The 24071-nt window shown below is 42.7% G+C and overlaps 2 protein-coding genes across 2 annotated transcripts in view; both read right to left on the bottom strand.

The window, feature by feature from the left end:
• LOC115590052 (zinc finger protein 239-like) overlaps window positions 1–24071 on the bottom strand; it is a 285383-nt gene that overhangs the window by 4255 nt on the left and 257057 nt on the right. The window lies entirely within an intron of this gene.
• On the bottom strand, window positions 151–23709 carry LOC115590008 (uncharacterized). Its single transcript, XM_030431244.1, has 10 exons — window positions 23613–23709; window positions 22575–22610; window positions 21855–22118; window positions 19629–19868; window positions 14173–14322; window positions 12850–12951; window positions 7790–7888; window positions 7018–7116; window positions 3892–3990; window positions 151–612 (listed from the first exon to the last, which is right to left on the bottom strand). The coding sequence occupies exons 1-10, from the start codon at window positions 23641–23643 to the stop codon at window positions 569–571; spliced, it is 1164 nt and encodes a 387-aa protein (XP_030287104.1). The 5' UTR covers window positions 23644–23709; the 3' UTR covers window positions 151–568.

Here is a 24071-nt window from a genome sequence, read left to right as displayed (position 1 = left end):
CTCGGGCTCTTTATAGTCTGCGGTTGCGGTTTAGTTTGTTCTTTATCTGCACTGAAGGGAGGTGTGTGTCGGTTTGCCACAACCAAACCAGAACAGGCCCAGTTTTCCATCTGACAGCTGAGCTGAACCGACAGAAGCAGACCAGGAAAATAAGAAGTGAGAGCAAAGTTTATTGATGCTGCAGAGAAATAATAAGTCACAGCTGCAACAACAAGAACACATTCCAATAAACATAAATATAGTTTAAATAACAGTGAAGTCAGATATGACACTAAACAGGTGGAGGCTCTGTTCAACAGAAACATATCAATGAAACAAGTGTTGTGTACAAACATTGAAATAGTTAATCTAAATCTCTACTTTAATATTTTATATCACTTAAAAACACATTAAAACTCTAAAAACATGCTCTACATCTGACCTGTCTGTCTCTCTGTAGCTGCAAAAGTCTCATTTAGCTTCAACATATCAAATAAGCAGTGAAGCAGGTGACAGTGCTGAGGTATGACGGTCTCTGAGGACCAATCACAGGCCGGCTGGTCACCACTAGTTGGTCTGGTGTGAAGGTCTACTTCAGTGACGAGTAGAGGACCTCCGGCTCCGACTTCAACCCTGAACAAACAAACAAACAAACAAACAAACTGTTCAAACTCCGCCCACAAACAACAACTTTTGAGCTGGAAGTCTCAAACTACTGATTCACTACGTCAAACATCTGCAGCCCTGTCCAATCAAGAGCTATCAGCTGTGTAAACAGGAAGTTACTGTAGCATCACAAACCATGATTTATAAAGCTTCAATGTTAATAAATCAATCGATTAGTTTTTAACTATTGTTGTCATCCCCAGCTCTTTAAATAATGGATGAATTGGTTTTAGATTTTTAAGGTCTTCATTCTCTGATGTCAGCTTATTAAAGTAGTTAGTACCATTAGTAGTATTAGAGGTCTTAGTAGTATTAGTACCATTAGTAGTGCACCACATTGCACGCAGCCTGTTGAAGTCACTCCTACTTGTTTTTCTAGTTTCCTACTCTTTAGCTTCTTATTTAATATATTGTTATGACTCATTTTGTTTTTGCTCTCACTTAGCCATTCCCTCTCCAAACATGCTGGTGGAGAGAGTTTTGGTGTGTAGTTGTTGCTGTGAAAGTATTTCTTTCACTCATCCATTCCGCCACAGCCCGCTTACAGACTAAACTCCTGAGTGCATTCGTTGCTATCTCGGGTGACTTCAACCACGTCACCATGGAAACAGCACTACCAAACTCCACAAAGTATGTGAGCTGTCCTACCAGAGGGGAGAGGACTTGCTGTATGCTAATGTAAAGATGCATACAGCTCCTCTCCCCTCCACCCACTGTGTAGATCAGACCACAATCTGGTGCACCTCAACCCCTGTTATGTGCCTCTGGTGAAGAGCCAGCCTGCAACCACAAGAACAGTGAGGACAGTGAGAATGCTAATGAGACACTTCAGGGATGTTTTGAGGTCACAGACTGGCAGTGACTGTGTGAGCTGCATGGAGAGGTCGTTGATGGGCTCACAGAGTGCATCATGGACTATATCAACTTTTGTGTAGACTCCACTGTCCCAGCTGAGACTGTGCATTGTTACCCAAATAACAAGCTGTGGGTAACAAAGGGCATGAAAGCCATCTTCAATGAAAAGAACATGGCTTTCAGAGCTGGCAACAGGGAGGAGGTGAGAACAATACAGGGACAACTAAAGGTGAAGATCAAGGAGGCTAAAGAAAACTACAGGAGGAACTACTGGAGAGGACACTTCAGCAGAACAACACAAAAGAGGTTATCCTCGGTGCATTTTCTGCATCTCAGACTGACCTTTAATCTGAAGATTATTCATGTTGTAGTTTTTTATGCTGAACATAAACGACAGCTTCCTCTTGAGTCCAGTAAACTGACCTGAAGCTGTGAGGTTTCTCACGACTCTCTGCTCGAGCTGACAGTGACGTGTTTGTCCTTGTGGTGAAATGTGTCAACTGGTTTTAATGGCAGATAGCAGCTTTGTGGTCGTCCAGGTTCCTCTTTCTCATAAATACCCGCCAGTTGTTCACTCGACTGCGTCTCTCTGACAGAAAGTCTTCACTCTGTGCCGCTCGCTCAGAATGATTGACGGGTGGATGACACGATGTGATTGGTTGACACTGGTTGGTTGAGCTGATGGAAGCACACGTGACATTTAGCTTTACAGGAAGAAGACACAAGTTAATTCTCCAACCTCGGGGACGGGCCCCTCCAGAGGGCCAACAGATAAATGTGAGGGGTCGTCACATGATGGATGGAGAGAAGAGAATATAAACTCTAATCTTCAATGAAAAGAAGATGGCTTCAGAGCTGCCAACAGGAAGGAGGTGAGAACAATACAGGGACACCTAAAGGTGAAGATCAAGGAGGCTAAAGAAAACAACAGGAGGAAGCTGGAGCAGAGACTTCAGCAGAACAACAGGAGAGGTCTGGAAGGGAATGAGGACCATTACTGGATTCAGGTCAGCTGGCAATAGAGGGGTTGAAGGCAGTGTGGACTGGGCCAACAAACTCAATCAGATTTGATACTGAGGCCTCTGAACCCCCTGATAACACCACCTGCGATCCTACTGCTGTCCGAAAACTACCACCTTCTCCTCCACCTCCGCCTCCTTACAGTCTTTCATCCTCCTGTCAGATCCCTCCCAACACCTCCTCCCCTGGCCTCCAGACTCACTACACACAACAACCAACTGACTCCACACCTCCACCTCCCCTACCTGTCACCTATACAGTGAGCCTCACAGCTGACCATGTTAGGAGACAGCTTGTAAGACTCCACTCAGGCAAGGCTGCAGGTCCTGATGATGTCAGTCCCAGGGTGCTCAAAGCCCCCAGCTATGTGTAATACTTCACCATGTCCTCAGCATGAGTCTGAGTCTACAGAGGGTCCCTGTGATGTGGCAGACGTCCTGCCTTGTCCCTGTGGTGAGGACAATGCGTCCCTGTGGCTCCAAGGACTACAGACCTGTGGCACTGACCTCCCACATCATGACCCTAGAGAGACTTGTCTAGGAGCAGCCCTTGGTCAAATCACTCTTGTACCCCCTACAGTTGCCTATAAGCCCCAACTTGGAGTTGAGGATGCCATCATCTACCTGTTCAACCGTGTCTATGCCCACCTGGACAAGCTGGTGAGTGTCATGTTTTTTTGACATCTGTCCGGCCCTACTGGGTGAGTAGCTGACAGCGATGCAGGTGGATTCCCCCTTGTGACCTGGATTGTTGACTATCTGACTGGCAGACCATAGTATGTGCGCTCACAACACTGTGTGTCAGACAGATTGGTCAGCAACTCCGAGGCCCCACAGGGGACTCTCCTCTCTCCCTTCCTCTTTACCCTCTACACCACAGACTTCAACTACTGCACAGAGACCTGTCATCTCCAGAAGCTCTCGGATGACTCAGCAATAGTTGGATGTATCAGTGAGGGTGCTGAGGAGGAGTACAGGACTACTGTGGACAACTTTGTCACATGGTGTGGGCTGAAGCATCTACAGCTCAGTTTGACAAAGACCAAGGACTGGTTGTGGACCTGAGGAGGAACAAGGTGCCATTTACCCCTGTTTCCATCCAGTCAGTCAGTGTGTATGTAGAGGATTATAAATATCTGGGGGTCCACATTGATAATAAACTGGACTGGGTAAAGAACACCAACACCCTCTACAGGAAGGGACAGAGTCTCCATTTTTCTTGTAGGCTGAGGTTCTTGAGGTTCATCTGCCGGACTCAGGATGTGGGACAGTGGGAATTAGCATGCTAATGTTAGCTGATAGAAGATTACTCATGTTCAAAGACTGGAGCCGGGCTGTCCAAAGCTGGTTCATAAATATAGAGCAGCTGTACCTCTGGTCCTCTTTGTCTTCTTGTCTTTGAAGACGACTTGTCCATAACTGACGTCTTCTGCTGGTCTCACTGCAGAGTAAACCACAGCTGGATCATTCTCTGCAACACAACAACACATCGTCACTACATCACAGCATGTACGACCACTGACACAGAGCTGCTGCTGCTGCTGTCACACTACAGTAATCATTCTTCAGTATTCAGGTTTCATGATTCTTCTGTGATGAATAATAACACTTCTTCTCTTTTATTGTTAGAATAGGCGACAGGTTTTTAGTTCAGTTAAGACAAAGTTATTATCCTCAGAGAGGATGCATCAACATGTTGACTTATCAACATGTCAAACAACACAAACTAGCTTTTTTATCTGTTATACTTTTGGAATATTCAGCTTTTTTGCAACATTGTTCATTTCAGTCTAAAGAAACTGTTCAGCTATCAGAGTGTTGGGCTGGTGGGAGGGCGGATGAAGTCTTGTTGTCTCATGCACTGCATGAAAAGTGGGATTTTTGTCAGTATGCGGCACTGTAGATTGACGTGGAATTTCAGGTTTGCGGCTGCACGCGGCAATTTGCAGGCAAGACTGAAAACTGACGGAAATTGTCGGAAATTGACGTGGGCCTTGCTTGGCAGTTGTCCCCCAATGACCCCCCTCCCCCTGATTCTAGGGGAGGCTTTAATGTAAATGAAAATGCTGTGAGCTATACAAATGCAAATCAGGGTAGCAGGGGGAGTTTTACCTCAGGTGACCTTTTTCTAAAAGGTGTTAACTTCATTTTAAGAAAATCTCTGGTATAAATAGATCAGGCTCAGTGTAGCCTAATTATAGACCCTTATATTTTAGCTTGAATGGATTTATTTAATGAAAGTATGCTGGATGAATTACTGGTATGTCATTAGCAATGGCCAATGTTATGTAAAAAAGATTATTTATTTTTTTCTCTCTCTCTCTCTCTCCTGGGAACAAGTTAAAGATAAAACGCCAGTTGTTAAGAAGTTAAAATTTGCATGAAATATTTTGAGATAACCAAGATATTAAAATGTAAAAAAAAGTATTTCTATAATTTCATGGGTTCTGAATGTTTTAAAAGCAGTTGAAAAGTAATTCTTATTACGTGTGAGAGTTCATGACCTGTAAGAGTTTTTACACTTCCGGGTAGACCGGCGCGTGAGTGACGAGGAAGAAGGAGCGGAGAGTTAATGGCGTCGAGCAGCTGACGGTGGACTGTGTGTGTCGTCAGTTTTATCACTAACAGACTGTGAACTGTTGTCGGTCGACGTGCTGTGAGTGTGTGAGTTGGACTCTCCATCGCAGTCGAAGTGTTTGTGTTTTAATGGACACGAAGCAAGTTCGGGTAAGCTAGGCTAGCAGGAGCTAAGCTAGCTAGCAGGAGCTAAGCTAGCGGCCTGGCCATTGTCGAGAGGACGGGGGAAGCTTTGCCGGGTCACCACGAAGAATGTTGCCGACGGACGGAGCTTCGCTGCCGCAGAGGGACACGGAGGTTTATCGCTGCGGCAGAGGGACACGGAGGTTTATCGCTGCGAGCATTTTGTTTTCACAGACTAACCTCGCCTCATAACAAGGCCGCGACCTCCTGTTAGCTCGGAGCCACGTCTGCAAGTCCAGATTTACACGATGCCGATAATGACGCCATTGTGTGTAAGTAACTGTTACTGTTTTCTCCCTCGCTTAATTTTACTGTGACTTACGTTTCTTTATTCATACCAGTCTTTTTAATTGTTTTCCAGCTGCCTGTAAGACATTACGAGACAGTACGCAGGACAACAAACAACCGGATCTTGCATCGCAGGCGGACGCTGTGAGGAGTTCAGCTCGGAGTCGATCGAGGACAAAGAGGGTAAGATTTATTAGATTAGATCCGTTTTTGGTCAGTGTGACTATTATTCTATTAAATAATAAATGTGTTGTATCCATACGCAGTGCATCGCGCAGTACTGATCGTCTTTATTGATTGTTTTTACAGCTGCTGGAAGCGAGACAGTGTGCTAGGTGAGGATGAGGTGGACCTTTGGAAGTGCGCCGCCATGGACCTGATGTCTGAGGAGGAAGACGGCACAAGATGGCGGGGTGTCTGGATGAATTGTGCGACCTCTGTCCTTTCGCAGCCGGGAGCTCACCGAGCTCTGCGCCACACTGCTGTCACATGAGAGGCGATTCCAAAGTACAGGGCAGTGCACCACGGACGTATGCAGAAACAGACACTTCGCGGTGCTGCAGGATTTTGGGCCTCTTGTGCGCTTCCCGTTTGTTGTGTGGGCAGATTATACTTTGTACATGCTGTGTGTTTGTGTTTGTGCTAATTAAACTCTTTCTTTGAATAAACAACACCTTCCTGGCAAATGTTCCTTTCCTCAGTAAATTCATTCATGTCATTGATGATATAAATATAAATGAATGAATAAATTATATATAATATATAATATATATATATATATATATATATATATATATATATATATATATAATATAAATATATAAATATATATATAATATAAATATATATATATATATATATATATATAATATATATAATATATATATATAATATATATATATTATATATATATTATATATATTATATATATATATATATATATATATATTATATAATTTCCACCAGGGTTTACATTTATAATGACCCATGGTGACCAATCACGAGTGATTTTGCTTGTTTATGAGTAGTGGTTTCATCCAATACTGAGTGAGGATATTGAAGCCAGCCCACACATTCTCTGGCCAGGTGTGGTTTCGCTGCTTTTCATATGCAAATGAGAGCCGTTCGCACCTCCGGGAGCTCCGCTGACGTCATGGTTCGTTTCCGACAATTTTCGGCACAGACAAACGCCACGTTCACAGCCTGTAAATTGTCGTTAACTGCCGAAAATTAGGGAGATTTCCGGGCGTTTACGGGGCCGAAAATCCCACTTTTCATGCAGTGATGGTTTTATGTTTTATACACATGTTAAAGAAAAACAAAGCATGATGTCATCTGATTTAGTGTATCTCTGTCTGCTCCTGTAGATGTATGTATGCTCATGTCATGTGTTTATATTACATCAACCTGCTTCAATAAAAATATCTTGATGAATACAGATCAGCTGTACCTCTGGTCCTCTTTGTCTTCTTGTCTTTGAGGACAACTTGTCCATAACTGACGTCTTCTGCTCGTCTCACTGCAGAGTAAACCACAGCTGGATCGTTCTCTGCAACACAACAACACATCCTCATTACATGACGGCATGAACGACAACTGACACAGAGCTGCTGCTGTATTTACTGCTAGTGTTAACAATGCAACACGAGAAGAGATTCAATCTCTCTGCTGTAGAAATAATCATTTTCAATGAAGGATTATAGTTATTTTATTAATATTGTATTATTTGATTAATGGCAGCAGATTGTTTTCTCTCTGTGTGAAACAGGAAGTTAACTGTGATGACCACAAAGCTGCTCGCTTCGACTAAAAATAGTGACACATTAACCACAAGGCTCAAAGCATCACCATTAGTCGAGAGAAACATCACCAGCTTCACTGGAACCTGCAGGAGGAAGTTGATTGTGTGCTTTGATACACAGAGTGGAAAAAACCTACAATATTATCAGAGTTCAGAAACAACATATTCCTCGTCTGCTGATCCGTCTCCTCTTCATATCCACCGCTCTCATAGTCAAAGTATCGATAAAGTAAAAAGCTTTAATTCCCTTTTTGGATTAATTTCAGTTGGTGACGCCTGAAGTGTTTTAGAGCACTTTTATTTGTAACGTCTGTCTGTGAAAGTGTTATTTCATTACATTTTGATCCTGTGTCCACTAATCTTTCTCTGACATATTATTCTTGTGTTTGTTCATGACGGAGACAAAGCAGAGCAGCTGTACCTCTGGTCCTCTTTGTCTTCTTGTCTTTGAAGACGACTTGTCCATAACTGACGTCTTCTGCTCGTCTCACTGCAGAGTAAACCACAGCTGGATCATTCTCTGCAACAGAAGGAGACTATGAACACTTCTGACAGAGGAATCATTCCATTATCTGTCATGCAGGGTTATAATACGATTGATTAGGGAGTTTATAAATGTCAGCAACAGCTTTTTTCTTTTTAACACCTCTGCTGTGAAAAACAACAGTTCAAATTCAAACAGATCGACCACAAACACGTTGTACTGACGGGTCACTCCACCCATCAGTATAGTGAGAAACATAACAGCTTCAGTTCACAGTTTACTGGAAACAGCAGGAGGAAGTTGGTGTTGTGGTTTGATTAGCAAGATTAAAAGAAGAAAACACAAAAACATAAAGTGTTTTTAAGGTCCGTTTGAGTCAAGTTCATTTAGTTTGTTGAGATTGTTGTCTTTTATATCTTATAAACCTCAGAGTGAGGAAGGAAACACGTCCTGTTCTTTGTTGTTTCTGTGTTGAATCTCTTATTTCTTATTTCTTCTTAATGTATTCAGGTTATATTCTATATTTAGTCAACAAATCAATAAGCCTACACTCAGATTAACACTGAATCAATCGTTAGTGACAGTGGTGAGGTGAAGTGTCTGCACAGAGTCTGAAAGGTACTGAAAGACAACAACCAGAACCGGCCCAGGTCTGGGCCGGTTCTGGTTTATTGGTTTACTCTTGGCTGACTTATGAACATGGAGCGGACCGCACACGTGCCGTCATTCCACACAGTATTTGGACCACAACAAGGTTTGTTTCTGGGTCAGTATCAGTCACTTTGTCTTGGTTTTTAGACAAATGTCATTAAACTGTCTTCATGCTGGTGGGAAGCTGATGGGATCTCATCCATGAAGACACTGTCTTTGTAACAGTTGTCTTTATAAGTTCTGTTTGAGTTAATTGTGTCAAACAAATTATAACTGTGAAGAACTATAGTTGATGATAGTTCTGTTATTGTAGCTGCATTATACAAACAGTTGGTTTTCCTCTTATTTCAATCAATAATCAAAACTTAACAAAACTTTTTGTTTGAAAAGTTATTTCAGGGGTGCCGTTTAGCTCAGTGGGTAGAGCAGCGTCCCATGTACAGAGGCTTTGTCCTCGCTGCAGCGGACCCCGGTTCGAGTCCCAGCCTGCATGTCACTCCCCCTCTCTCTCATCCTGTTTCCTGTCATATCTTCAGCTATCTTGTCAATAGAGCCAAAAAGGCCAAAAAAAAAAAAAAAAAGTTATTTTATGTAAAAGACTGCCCTTGCATGGACCTGTCAGTTACTGTCCAGGACGTCACAGTATCACCTTCATGGACCGAGGAACCTGGGCATAATCCTTGACGACGGACTGTCCTGCCCCCCCACCATCACTGCTGTGGCCCGATCCTGCAGATTTGCCCTCTACAATATCTGCAGGATCTGGTCTTTCCTTACAAAGGACGCAGAGCAACTCCTGGTCCAAGTGCTGGTCATCTCCCGTCTGGACTACAGTAACTCCCTCTTGGCTGGACTCTCAGCCTCTGTGACAAAACCGGTGCAGTGTATCCAGAACGCTGCGGTGCGCCTTGTTTATAATCTACAAAATTCCCACATGTGACCCGCCTCCTCTGTGACCTCCACTGGCTCCCTGTTACGGCCCGTATCAGATTCCAGACGATGGTTCTTGGTCTTCAAGGCCGTCAACAGAAGTGCATCCGTCTACCTCCAAACCCTGGTCAGACCACACGGCCCAGAGAGAGCACTGCACTCTTCTACATCAGCGGGCCGGCTGGTAGCGCCATCACTAAGAGCAAACAAAGCTGCTCAGTGAAGGCACGACTCTTCTGTGTTCTGGAGCCTCAGTGTAAGTAAGTACAACTTTATTTATATAGCACCTTTTTGACACAGATCCAAAGTGCTTTCCAAACAACAAATAGATAAACATAACAACACACAAAAACGCAAACAAAGAGAGCAAGAAGAACAAACAGAGAAAGATAAAACAAAAGGGAGGGATAAATAAAAGAGGCACAAAAGATGAGAAAACAAAACAAGGAAATCTATAAAGGCTTGCCTGTAGAGGTGGTTTTTGAGCAGCCGCTTAAAACTGTCCACAGATTCAGTTAGTCTAAGTGAATGGGGAAGACTACTCCACAATGTTTGGGCTAAAACAGCAAAGGCACGGCCACCTTTAGTTTTACGGATCGAGCCTGGAACGGATAAAAGGACGAAATTTGAGGGGTGGAGTGGCCGAGGAGTGGAATGAGGAACAAGGAGATCTGAAATGTAACTGGGGGTAAGGTCATGAAGTGCCTTATATGTAATCAGTAAGATCTTATAATTGATTCTAAATTTCACAGGAAGCCAATGAAGGGATGTAAGAACAGGAGTAATATGGGACCGACTGGTTCTGGTTAAAAGTCTGGTGGCTGCATTTTGGACTTGGTGTAATTGGTTTAATGAAGACTGGCTGAGGCACATGTAGAGGGAGTTACAGTAATCAAGACGAGAGAAAATGAAGCTGTAAATTAATTGTTCCAGATCACTGGAGGACAGGAATCATTTGTTTTTTGCTACATGTTGTAACTGCAGGAAACAGGACTGGACAAGTTTTGATGATACCCAGATTCTTAGCAGAGGGTTTGATGTTAGTGTGTAGTGGTCCAATAAACTGATCAACAGTGACAAATTTATCAGGGCCAAATAAAATGATTTCAATTTTATCAGGATGTAAGTGGAGAAAATTAAGAGACATCCAGTCTTTGATGGCAGCTAAGCACTCATGGAGAGAGGACAGTTGATTCAGGTTATTGGATTTCAGAAAAGTAGATCTGTGTATCATCTGCATACCAGTGATATGACATGTCAGGGAAGTGGCTGAACAAATGACCCAGAGGAAGCGTGTACAGGGAGAACAGAACTGGACCAAGAACCGACCCCTGAGGGACACCACACAGCAGGGGAACGGAAGAGGAAACATGATTATTAAAGCAGACATTAAAGACTCTGTTAGTCAAATAGGAATGAAACCAATTTAAGGCTGTACCAGAAATGGAGCTTTCACCTTTGTCAGCATGCATAAGAATACCATTAGACACTCTCTCAGTAATGCTGTCTCGGTGCTGTGTTTTGGCGAAAACCAGATTAGAATTTGTCAAAGACTCAATGACATTGTAACAGCTTCAGGAGCTGGTCCACGTCCATCTTTTCAAGGATTTAGATAAAAAGGGAAGTTTGGAGATGGGTCTGTAGTTTTCTAAGTGGTCTGGGTTGAAAGAGGGTTTTTTAAGAAGTGGCTGGATACTGGCAATTTTAAAGAGGTCAGGTATGGACCCTGATGTGAGAGAGGAATTGATGATAGAAAGCAGGCTAGGACCAAAGACAAGGGAGTATGGTTTTTAACAATGTTGTAGGAACTATGTCACAGGGACTGGAGAATGTCAGGACAGCAGAGTCACTCTCCATCTTCCACAGAAGACTCAAGACTCATTTGTTCAGACTTCACCTCGACCTCGCATAGCATGACCCCCCCCCCCCAAAAGAGTTTATGAATAAAGAAATTAATAAAATTGTATGCACTTGTATGTTCGTATCATCGCACTTCAATCACAGCACTTATACACTTAAAGAATCTTTGACAAATAGCAGTTAGATCTTCAGAGGGCTTGGCAATTGTTTCTATATTTTGTTTTACTCTATCGACGGTTATTGTAAGTCACTTTGGACAAAAGTGTCTGCTAAATGTCCTAAATCTAAATGTAATTATCTATCTAATTTGATTAATTTAATATGAAGTCACATAGAGTGTAAATGTGAACAACATGTGACTGCAGGGAAGAGATAAAGAGTATTTTTACTTTATTACTATCCAAGTGAAATAAATTGTTTTTTGTATATTACTTCTTCTTGTTAACAGTCCTGCGACGAAACATGAGCAGGACCACCTTCAGCTGAAAAAGGACAACCACAGAGCCGTTAGCTTCTGTTAGCAGCTTCACCACAGGAAACAAATAGACAGAGCGCATGCTAACACAACACACAGTATCATCACCTGAAACAGACGAGCTACAGTCTCAACCTTCGTGGAGTGAAAAACATTTACTTTAGCTTTTTTTCCATCAACACACTTTCTTAAATATTCTATATAAATATAAACACATTCATAGCATGGTCTGGGGGAATACTCGATTCTGATACTGTTCTAAATTAATGCGCTAGCTGGCGTATCAGATCTGACTATTGTATTTCCAGCACTGAGTTCAGTCCGTCAGTCCTTCAGTATCCTCTGAACACCACAGGATGGCGACTGTAACACACAAGCTGCAGAAAGTTCACTTCCCCTCTAAACTTACTGATACGTGAATAATCTCACATCCCGTTCACTGTTCAGCTCTCTGCTTCAGGCTGCAGCCACAGTAACGTTACACAGGGACAATGACAGATTGGTTAGGTAGCTAATCTCGTTAGCTAGCATACTGTCAAATTATATTTACTGTTTGTCAGCCGTACGCTGTTGTATGTTATTGACTTTGAATCTTGCTAGCATAGCATTAGCTTTCTGGCTCATCGCTGAGCGGACTAGAATATCTCCCGTTGCCAAGTCGTATCTATGGTCCGTCCTATTTACTGGAGGAGTGAACAACGTCTCTGTTGCATAAGAATCTTACGGGAGAGTAATGACTGTTCCAGGTATTAGTCAAACCCTCAGGCGTTACCAGGGAAACTAAGTTGTGGCTTGTGAAAAACTTTATATTTTGATTGTGAAACACATGAAAATATAAATTAATGGTCCGAATTTCTTTTCTTTGGCAAGTGACCATGGTATAAGCGGGATAATGCCCTTCGAGGTGTCCATAAACAGGAATTAAGGACTCCGCGTCGTCCATTAATTCCTGATTATGGACACCTCGTCGAGCATTATTCCTTACTTACATCACGTTACAAAATGTCCTCATGGTGTTGAGCTAAGAGTGGTCCTCACAAAGACACAAGAACAAGAGTTGAATCAATTAAACCATCTTTACCTCTGCTCCGTCTGATTGGCTGTTCTGGGGGACGTGATATTCTAACACCACTGTATGTGATGTCATCTCTGATGTCATCACCTCCTCCTTCTTCTTCTGTTGCTGAAATGAACAGAACATTTCCATTTTAAAGTCTAATGATGATCAAAAGCTCCAGAGCTGAACTGATGAGAATCTGAAGGAATGTTTGACTTCAGGAAACAGTTGTTACAGTTGTAACATGTAATGATTTGTGTGACACACTCGAGCTCTGAGATGTTCATATAAATGTGAATATCAGCAGAAAAATATAATTTTAAAGGTGTAGTTGTTGAGAAATTACCAGAATTTGAAGGCAGTTTAAAAAACTATAGGGAGCAACATAACCGCTAACTGCTGCTCACTTTTCTCACTGGCTATAGTGACTAGCTGCTGTTAGCATGTAGCTCAGTTAGCCATGGAGCTAAGTAGGTCTATTTGAATATCTTCACATGTTACTGTGAACTGAGGATTGATTTGGACCAAACCAGAGGAGACTGTGGAGACAAACCAGAACTGTTCTGGTGACTGTGACTCAGTTTGTGTCCAGTCTGAATGAAGTGAGTCTGACGACGAGTTAACAAGCAGATTAAACTGGTCTGAGTTCAGTCAGAGACAGAAACTTGAGTTCAGATGGTGGACTGTTGGATTTTTGTGTTTATAATGAAAATAGGAGTCAAAATATTTCCTTTCTTCACATTTATGAGTTTATGTTGTTGAATTATTAGACTCAGTAGTGAACTGGCTGCTTTTACATCTCCAGCTGAAACTAGGCCCGCCTTACTCTGCCTCTGATTGGTTGGTTTTGTTGGTCACATTCTCTATGTTTGACTCAAACTGTGACTCACTGAGTCGCTAGTCCTCTGGAGCCGCTCTTCACTGTCAGAGTGTCTCTGGGCTCATTAGTAGAGCGGACAGGCCGGCTGGCAGAGAAGCAGCTGCCGCAAAAACTACAGCTCAGAAACTGCCACAAACAAACATCATGAAGCTCCTGTGAGTCACAGTTTGAGTCAAGCATAGAGAACGCAACCAACAAAGCAACCAATCAGAGGAGGAGTAGGGCGGGGCTTGTGAGAAGCTGAGTGGCTAGCTGGTTAGCATGCTAACTTCAGTAGACATCTCTGTAACACAGAACAGAGACGTCTTTGACAGAACGTCAACACTGTTGTTTCTTCTCACTCTGGTCAAATCTCAGCCTGCAGAAGTGAACTGCAGCACACGGCTGAGACAAATAATGAGAACACAATTTATGTTGAAGTCTGTTTTGTGTCTGAATGTGTCTGAATGTGTCTGAATGTGTCTGACCTTTAGGTCTCCTGTTGATGAGCCATCTCACCAGTAGAACCAGTACAACTAGGACAAGAAAGAATGCAATAGCTCCAACTATCCACCACACAGAGTCGAGAGGAGCTGCAGGAGAATATGGTGAAGGAGAAGTTGTCGTAGCAGATTTCCCTAAAATGAACAAAAGATTCTCATCAACAACACAGAAATCAGATGAATTCATTCAGTCATTTCACTGTAGGTATTAAAGACAAAACTAATTTAAAACATAAAGACATGTAAAGTTTTATCTGCTACGTATGAAACATAGAAATGTTAAACATTGGATGCAACTTCCTGTATCTGCTTGGGTGCAGACGCTTTTCTGCTTGCTCTCGCTTCTGCTTGCTATTTTTTCCACTGTTATTATTTTTCTTCACTGAAAGATTACAGGCAGCAACTCCTGGATATTTACAAACCACTGGGACAACAATTAACTGACTGCTGCTGCCTTATTTCACTTTTTAAACATTTTTTTCTTCCGAACTCCGCACTTTCAGAACGAGGCCTTCGAAGTAGCACAAGCCTATTAGCAGCTAAAGCCTATTAGCAGCTAAAGCTAACTAGCACCAAAATGCCTCTTGTTAACCTGAACCTTCAGAACATCCTACAGAAAATTGCTGAGCTGGAAACCAAGATCCACCGGATAGAAGTAAATGTGGAAGTGAATGGACTATCTGGGAACGAAACTACTCTCCCATGGAATCAAAACAGCAGACAAGAGCCTGCTAACACACGGCTAATTAGCCCCGACAATGACTCGACAAAACAGGAGTTCAGGGGACTGGATAAAAAGCCCAGGAACAATCATCCCTGCTGGAATACTCTTGGAGCAAAGCCTAAAGTTAAATCATTTTTGGGAGAACGAGTAACAGGCAGAGCCCAGCGTCCTGAGATCTGTGATGCAACTGGTTGGCCTGCACTTTCCTCTGAAAAGAGTGCCTCCTCAACGCCCGTACCAAAGCGGAAACAACCGTGGACAACGGTGAAAACAAAAAGTAAGAGCGTACCTACGCAAATAACAAAAATACAACTGGAGAACAGATTTGCTCCACTTTATCAAGACCGTGCAAGCTCTCCGTCAATGAACAAGGAGAGTTATGAGACCAAATTCAAAAGTAAAAGACCACAGAAAGAGCTAATGACTGGACCACAAACACTGATTGTGGGTGATGTTGCTGTGAAGGAGGTAAACAGCTTTTGCAGCAAGAAGAACACCAAAGTACTCTGTTTTACCAACGATATGGTCTCTGACGACTCAGAAAAAATTCTGGACATTGTCGCTGAACATCCAACAGTGAAATCTCTCATCTTACACACAGGGGCCTGTGATGTTGTGAAACAACAATCTGAGGTATTGAAACAAGACTTCACTGATCTGTTGAACAAAGTCAGATCTCTCGATACTGTGGTGTTTGTCAGTGGCCCTCTACCAACTGTCCGTAGAGGTGATGAGAGATTCAGCAGGTTGTTGATGTTGAACAGATGGCTCAAAGCTACATGTGCCGCTCAATCGGTGAACTTTATTGACAATTTTAACATTTTCTGGGAACGCAGACACCTCTTTAAGGCAGATGGATTCTGCCTTAACAAGTCAGGAGTAAGGTTGTTAACCTCCAACATATTCTACTCTGTGCACCACGCACCAGTTCCTCCCTTCAAGGACACCAGGCAAAACAAACTAAAACAACTGATAAGACAGCCCTTGGAAGGAGAAATACTTGTGCCTGAGATAAGCTTCGAACAGACAAGTCAGCTGTGCCAGGAGGAGGAGTCCTTGCTGCCATCTTCGCTCCGCAAGGAGGAGTCCCCCCCAGTCGCAACAAGAGGGAACATCCACTCTCCACCAACCCCAACCAACTCTCCGCCCTCTCCAGCCAGCCTCAGCCTCAGCCTCTCCCCCTCTTCCCCCCTCCTCGATTTCACGGATGAGATGAAAAAGCTGGTCAATGTTGGACTCAGACTCACACCCCGCCCAAATCTGCCACGCTTGAAACCACCATCGCCAAAACGTCATCGTGCCCCTCCGCCCCCTCTGAATAATCTTTGGCCTCTACAGTCTGAAAACAGCGAAGTACATAGTGTCCATGCTGACAGTACAATTAACGCTTACTGATATGTGCCGGGTCTGGGCTACGAAGTTGATATCACTACTGTTTTCCCCCGAGAAAAGCCAGGGCCCCCTGGAGTTCAGGCTGCCTCCTCAATTCCTGTGATTACAGGTAATAGAAAAATTGTGAATTTGTTGAGAAACAGGAAATGCGGGACTAAATCTGCCAATCCATTCAATTTAGCTCCCATTCCTCGTCAGCCACTAACTGTCGCAAAAAACTGCACAGTTGGTTTTGATACTGTAACTGTAGCTCTATTAAACATCAGATCTCTAGCAGGAAAATCTTTTTTAATACATGACTTTATCATCAAACACAATCTTACTTTTATGTTTTTAACTGAAACTTGGTTAGACCAGGATAACAGTGCAGCTGTTCACATTGAATCAAGTCCTCCAAATTTCTCTTTCATAAGTGAAACTAGAATGCATAAAAAAGGAGGAGGTGTTAGTATTCTGTTTGATGAGTTACTCAAATGCAAGCAGATGTTTTATGGAAGTTTTACTTCTTTTGAATATGTTGCTCTTCAGGTAAACTCATCTTCTCGAGCTATATTTCTAAACATCTACAGGCCACCTAAATACTGCACATATTTCTTTGATGACCTTGTTGAGTTACTTTCTCTTATCTGCACTGACTTTGATTGTGTGTTAATTGTTGGTGACTTTAACATCCATGTCGACAAGCCTGAGGACAGATGGACTAAAGAACTGTGCTGTGTCCTTGATAACTTTGGACTCACTCAGCATGTGACACAGCCCACACACAACAGGGGCCACATCCTGGACTTAGTTATCTCAAAGGGTCTGAACATTTCTAAGGTTCTGATATCTGATGTCGCTCTCTCCGACCATTACTGTGTTTTCTTTGAGAGTGATATATCAGTGCACACAAATGTTCAAACTCAGGTTGTCTCAAAGCGATACATCACTGAAAACACTGGTGACATATTCATTGATGCTTTCTCTTCCACACCACCCCTCTCTAGGTTCTCTGTCAATGACCTTGTACTTCATTTCAATTCCAAAATTACAAATGTCATGAATGCCATTGCACCCACTAAAGTGAAGGTGGTCTCTGGTAAGAAAAAATCTCCTTGGAGAAACGCCACGCTTGTCAAGATGGAAAAAAGGGAATGTCGAAAAGCTGAGCGCAGGTGGCGAAAAACAAATCTCCAGGTTCATTTTGACATTTATAAAGAGAGACTTTACATTTTTAATTTAGAATTAAAAAAGTCAAGGCAGTCCTTCTTCTCAGACATTATCACCAAGAACAAAAATAATGCTTGTGCCTTGTTTGCTACTGTCGACAGGTTAACAAACCCTCCTGTGCCAGTAGCAGCTGAACATCTGTCTACCAGGGCCTGTAATGAATTTGCATCATTCTTCACTGCCAAAATTCAGAACATTAGACAAGCGGTCAGTGCCACTCTACCAGGTACTGGAGGTGTGTTGTCGTTTTGTCCACCTAAACCCAACTCTAATACCCTGACACAATTTGATCCAATTAATGACAAAAACCTTCAAGACATTATACAGCATTTGAAGTCTTCCTCCTGCAGCCTGGATATTTTACCAGCAGGGTTCTTCAAAAAAGTTTCAGACTGCATGATTCCAGACCTGCTACAGATTGTTAACACATCTCTTCTCTCAGGTGTCTTCCCCCAAGCCATTAAGACAGCAGTCATTAAACCACTCCTGAAGAAGAGAACTCTAGACACATTAGTAATGAATAACTATAGACCCATTTCAAACCTCCCAATTTTAAGTAAAATAATTGAAAAAGCTGTCTTTAAACAGCTGAACAATTACTTAATAATAAATGGCTGTTTTGATGCTTTCCAATCAGGATTTCGACCACATCACAGCACTGAGACGGCCCTCGTTAAGGTCTTCAACGACATTCATTCAAACACAGACAGCGGAAAAATCTCAGTCTTAGTATTACTGGATCTCAGTGCTGCGTTTGACACAGTCGACCATAATATACTACTGGACCGACTGGAAAACTGGGTTGGACTCTCTGGTACAACACTAAAGTGGTTTAAATCTTATCTAAATGAGAGAGATTACTTTGTGTCTATTGGACTACACATCTGAACGGATGAAAATGACAAGCGGAGTACCCCAGGGCTCCATTCTGGGGCCTCTACTATTCAACATTTACATGCTCCCTCTAGCTCAAATAATGGAAAACAATGAAATTTGCTACCATAGTTATGCAGATGACACACAAATTTACATAACCATATCACCAGGGGACTATAATCCCATACATACCCTGAGTAGATGCATTGAACAAATCAATGATTGGATGTGTCAGAGTTTTCTTCAGTTAAACAAAGATAAGACTGAAATAATTGTTTTTGGATCCAAGGAAGAACGACTTAAAGTCTCTGCTCAGCTTCAGTCTGCAATGTTGAAAACTACAGACCAAGTCAGAAACCTCGGTGTGACTGTGGACTCAGACATGAATTTCAGCAGCCATATTAAGACGGTTACAAAGTCAGCCTACTATCACCTTAAGAATATATCCAGGATAAGAGGGTTTATGTCTCGGCAGGATTTGGAGAAACTTGTTCACGCATTTATCTTCAGCAGACTCGACTACTGTAATGGTGTCCTTACAGGACTCCCTAAAAACTCCATCAGACAGCTGCAGCTGATTCAGAACGCTGCTGCTCGAGTCCTAACAAGAACCAAAAAAGTAGATCACATCACTCCAGTTCTTAGATCTTTACACTGGCTTCCTGTCTATCAAAGAATAGATTTCAAAGTCCTGTTGTTGGTTTATAAAGCATTGAATGGTTTCGGGCCAAAATACATTTCTGATCTGCTGCCGCGTTATGAACCATCCAGACCTCTGAGATCGTCAGGTACCGGTCTGCTTTCAGTCCCCAGAGTCAGAAGTAAACATGGAGAAGCAGCTTTCAGTTACTATGCGCCACATATTTGGAACAAACTCCCTGAAAATTGCAGGTCTGCTCCAACACTCACCTCTTTTAAATCAAGACTTAAAACATTTCTTTTTGCCACTGCTTTTAACTGAAGCAATTCAAGTCTTTGAACTGCATTATTACTCTGAGTTTTTTTTTTTTTTTTCTTCTTTTTATAATGCATCTATTTTTAATGTCTTTTAAATGAAATGTTTGTCTTTTAATGTAATTTGTGTGTGCCTGTAAAGCACTTTGAGTTGCCTTGTGTCTGAATTGTGCTATACAAATAAACTTGCCTTGCCTTGCCTTGCCTTGCCAACACTGACTCTGGAGACAGGCTGTCTCTGTCTCTGCTGACATTTTTATTGTAGACTTAAGTTGAACCTGCTGACCTGTGACAGAGATCCAGCTGGGTGGAGACTCTCCATGACTGCTGGTGTTACACTTGTAGAGTCCTTCATCAGACCTGGAAACATGGTGGATGGTCATGTGACCTGTAGGCTCAGTCCTGATGAAGGAGCCATCTTTATAGAAAGCAGCTGAGAGGTTGGAGGTCTCTGTTGTACAGGTGAGAGTGACATCATCTCCCTCCATCACAGGGAGGACAGGACTCTGCAGGATCACTGCTCCACCTCAACACACAGACAAACATGTTATTCCAGTTGTGTGTTCCTGTTGTGAGTGTGAAGGTGATGACAGGATGCAGGTAGCAGCCTGTCACAGCTACACAACAGATAACCTCATGTTTCTACAGGTTAGATTAGCCTGTTAGCATGTAGCTACTGGTACATTGTACCCAGTGCTGCAGTGACCGGGGACATAAAGTTTGTGGTGTTGTCTCGTCCTCTGCTGCAGTAGAACCGGGTCGTTGCAGGGCGGTTCTGAAGGCTCAGCTTAAAAAGACAGAACACAAACATATCTCCTCTTCCATCATCTTCATCACTCTGACAACAGGACAGCATCAGGTGTTTGGTTGTGCTGGTCAAACTGATGAAGATGTTTTCTTCTTTGCTTTGTTTTGTCTGTTTGGTGCGATGCATTGAGCCCTCAGGGCCACCGTAGTGTAACATGCTCATGTGTGAACACAGCTCAGCTCAGCTCTAGTTCAAGTTATAGTCACACAAGCACAGTTTAAAGAGCTTCACATGGAGATGAAACCCTGAAACACAACTGATGAACAACATGGACACCTGCTCATTTAATGCTGAATCCACAAGAAGCTCCAATCATTCAGAATTTGTCGTCGTGTTTCACAAAGTTTGTTGAGTCTCTCCTCATTCAACAACTCTTAAATCAGTACATTTGTTAAGGGAGTCTGGTGATGTTGTGATCAGTAGAAACAGACAGTGTGTTGACAAACGTGTGCTGCTAATATCGGCAGGTTAAAGTCTGATTTCACAGCATCAAACTCAGCTTATACCATGGTCTGGGGGAATACTCGATTCTAATTGGCTGCAGGGTGTCCATTAACTCCTGATATATGGACACCTACTAAGTAGTTCCAGTCAAATTGACTGTTCACAGCTGTAAATTAATGCGCTAGCTGGCGTATCAAATCTTAATATGTTATTTCAAGCACTGAGTGCAGTCCGTCAGTCCTTCAGTGCCTTATCCTCTGAACACCACAGGGTGGCGACTGTAACACACAAGCTGCAGAAAGTTCACTTCCCCTCTAAATTTACTGATACGCGAATACGCTGTTCAGCTCTCTGCTTCAGGCTCACAGTAACGTTACACACGGCCGGTCATTTGTTAGTGAAAATCTTGCTATTGATTTGGGGACAATGACATGACTGGTTGGCGAGCTAATCGTATTAGCTAGCATACTGTCAAATTATATTTACTGTTTGTCATCCGTGCGCAATGTTATTGACTTTGAATCTTGCTAGCATAGCATTAGCTTTCTGGCTCATCGCTGAGTGGACTAGAATATCTCCCGTTGCCAAGTCGTATCTATGGTCCGTCCTATTTACTGGAGGAGTGAACAACGTCTCCGTTGCATAAGAATCTTACGGGAGAGTAATGACTGTTCCAGGTATTAGTCAAACCCTCAGGCGTTACCAGGGAAACTAAGTTATGGCTTGTGAAAAACTTTATATTTTGATTGTAAAAAGCATGAAAATGTAAATTAATGGTCCGAATCTTTTCTTTGGCAAGTGACCATGGTATAAGCGGGATAATGCCCTTCGAGGTGTCCATAAACAGGAGTTAATGGACTTCGCGGAGGCAACCGTCCGACGCGCCTCCGCGTCGTCCATTAACTTCTGTTTATGGACACCTCGTCGGGCATTATCCCTTACTTGATGGATCCTCTGACTCACACAAGCAGTCTCACTGTCCTGTCCTGTACTCAGCAACACTTCATCACAACAATCTCTCTGGAGAAACATTTGGCACATGGAGCTGATTTATCATCTCTACATGTTGAACATAATGTCAGACTGACAGATGAACAACATGTTGAGGAGGCAGACTCAGTGCTCCACCCAGTGTTGTTGCCTCCTGAAGGTCACCTGTCTGTCTTCTTGTCTTTGTCTCTCTCAGGCTCAGCCAAAGTGAAAAGGTGAAAGACAGACTCAGTGTTCAGACCTGCTGGAGTTACAACAGCCTCATCTTACCAGTGACGACAGTGATGTTGATGCTGCTACTGGCTGCTCCGCCTGTGGACTCACACCAGTAAACTCCACTGTCCCATGTCATCATGGAGCTGATGTTACAGACAGAACCAGCTGGTTCTCCCCAGTCTTTACACTGAGTTCTGGTTCCTCCAGTCGTGTTCCTCGTCACCGTCCATCCATCAGAGCTGTCGTCCTCCTCACACCTCAGAGAGACAGACTCTCCTTCAAACAGCTGAGATCTGTGAGGACTGATCTTCAGAGAGGCTGGAGGACGAGACAGAGAGATGTGGTTACAGATGATAATGGTCAGTTTGGACAGAAGTGTCTCTTCTTCCTCTTCCAGTCTCTGTAGACCTTGTTGACCTGCACTGATCTCCTCTGTGTTTCAGGCTCTGAGTCTCCTCATGTTTTAAATGGAACTCTCAGAGTTGGTGTCAAACACACAGCAGATGTGACTTCATGTGTCTCACATGTCAATATTGTTTCTGCACTTTCTCTGTCAGCTGCTGCATGGTGCTGCATGGTGTGCAGTCCTGCTTTCACAATGACATTTTTATAGCAGCACATTTATCTTTAGCGTCCAGTCTGTGGACATCCAGACAGTCTTCACTCTTTTATTGTATGTGCAAACTATTTCCCTCCATAAACAGCGTCCTGAACACTAACTGTTCTATCAGGGACTAAATAACTCTTCATCAGTCACACAGGAAGTGTTCTCACCTTGGTGTGTGCAGCCGCTCAGCAGTGACGTCACAACTAAAGACAAAAGACACTCCGGTTGGTTTGAGAGGAAACACAGAGGAGGATAGTCGTATCAAAGAAACATCATCAGCTCATGTTGTTTTTAAAGCGACGTCACAACTAAAGACAAAAGACACTCCGGTTGGTGTGAGGTTAAAAAACATTCACAAAAAGTTTCTGTAAAATAACAGTAAAATATGATTCACAACTCAACAAAAAAATAAATTAGTGGAGAATTACAGCTTTCATGTATTCTTTTTAAGTGTACTAACACAATTCCAGTAGAATTACAAATGTGTAAAAAACAAATATTTAAAATATGCAATTTAAAGGTTGCTGTATTTGAAATAACAGTTAAATGATGTTATTTCATAGAATGGTTCAATCAATCTAGAACATTGAGGTTTTTAAACTAAACAAAAACTGTGATTTTCAGGTATTTTATATTTGCTTAATATGAAAAAACAGGAAAAGAAATTATATAAAGTATTTGTCACTTTACAATGGAGTTGTACTGCACAGAACACAGATTATTATCTGATCATGATATTTGTTTGTTCTTTTGTTTATTTGAGATCAAGTTGATGAACATTAGTATAAAACATAAATATGTAATAAATATGAATATTGATGCATGAAGCGGACCCTTCTGGTCTCGGCTGTGATCTGTTGGTGCTGCTGGTCTGAGTTCAGTGTGTTCTCTTGTTGTTGGCTCTGTAACTCACTGCTGCTGGTCTGAGTTCAGTGTGTTCTCTTGTCTCTTGGCTCTGTAACTCACTGCTGCTGGTCTGAGTTCAGTGTGTTCTCTTGTTGTCGGCTCTGTAACTCACTGCTGCTGGTCTGAGTTCAGTGTGTTCTCTTGTCTCTTGGCTCTGTAACTCACTGCTGCTGGTCTGAATTCAGTGTGTTCTCTTGTTGTTGGCTCTGTAACTCACTGCTGCTCTCAGAAACTCCAGACATGAACATTTAGGAAGCGTGCAGACGAACAGGAACACAGATGAAGTGTGTTTTACTCACCGAGCAGCCACAGCAGACATGATTCCTCCATGTTGAGTCCTGGTCATCTGAGCTCAGCAGCATGTAGCAGTCAGACCAAGTCGACCCTCCTCCTTCCTCGTTGGTGTCTGTCAGTGTTTCTGTCACACATTTAACAGGAAGTCACTTTTTACTTTAGAATGTCTGGTTCAGAACAAACTGTCTGTTAAATATATATTGTATATATCTATTATATATAGTCTAAAAACACTGAAACAACTTTATTTTTCTACAATCATTGTGTATCTGTGAGATATGATTTATGTTATTAACAGCATCAGACAGTCTGATGGAGTCAGAACCTCTCTCTGCTGGACGGGTCCGTGTCTCTGACTACGTCATGTGATGTACCGGCTCCCCTCAGTCAGCAGCCAATAGGACTCCACAGAGCACTCCAAAGATCCAGTTCCCCTCCAGCCAGTCCACAGGGAGAAGTCTGGG

This window comes from Sparus aurata, chromosome 10 (assembly GCF_900880675.1).
Source record: "Sparus aurata chromosome 10, fSpaAur1.1, whole genome shotgun sequence".
NCBI lineage: Eukaryota > Metazoa > Chordata > Actinopteri > Spariformes > Sparidae > Sparus > Sparus aurata.
Note: the sequence above shows the minus strand (reverse complement) of the source record. Positions and strands in the feature narration are given on the sequence as shown.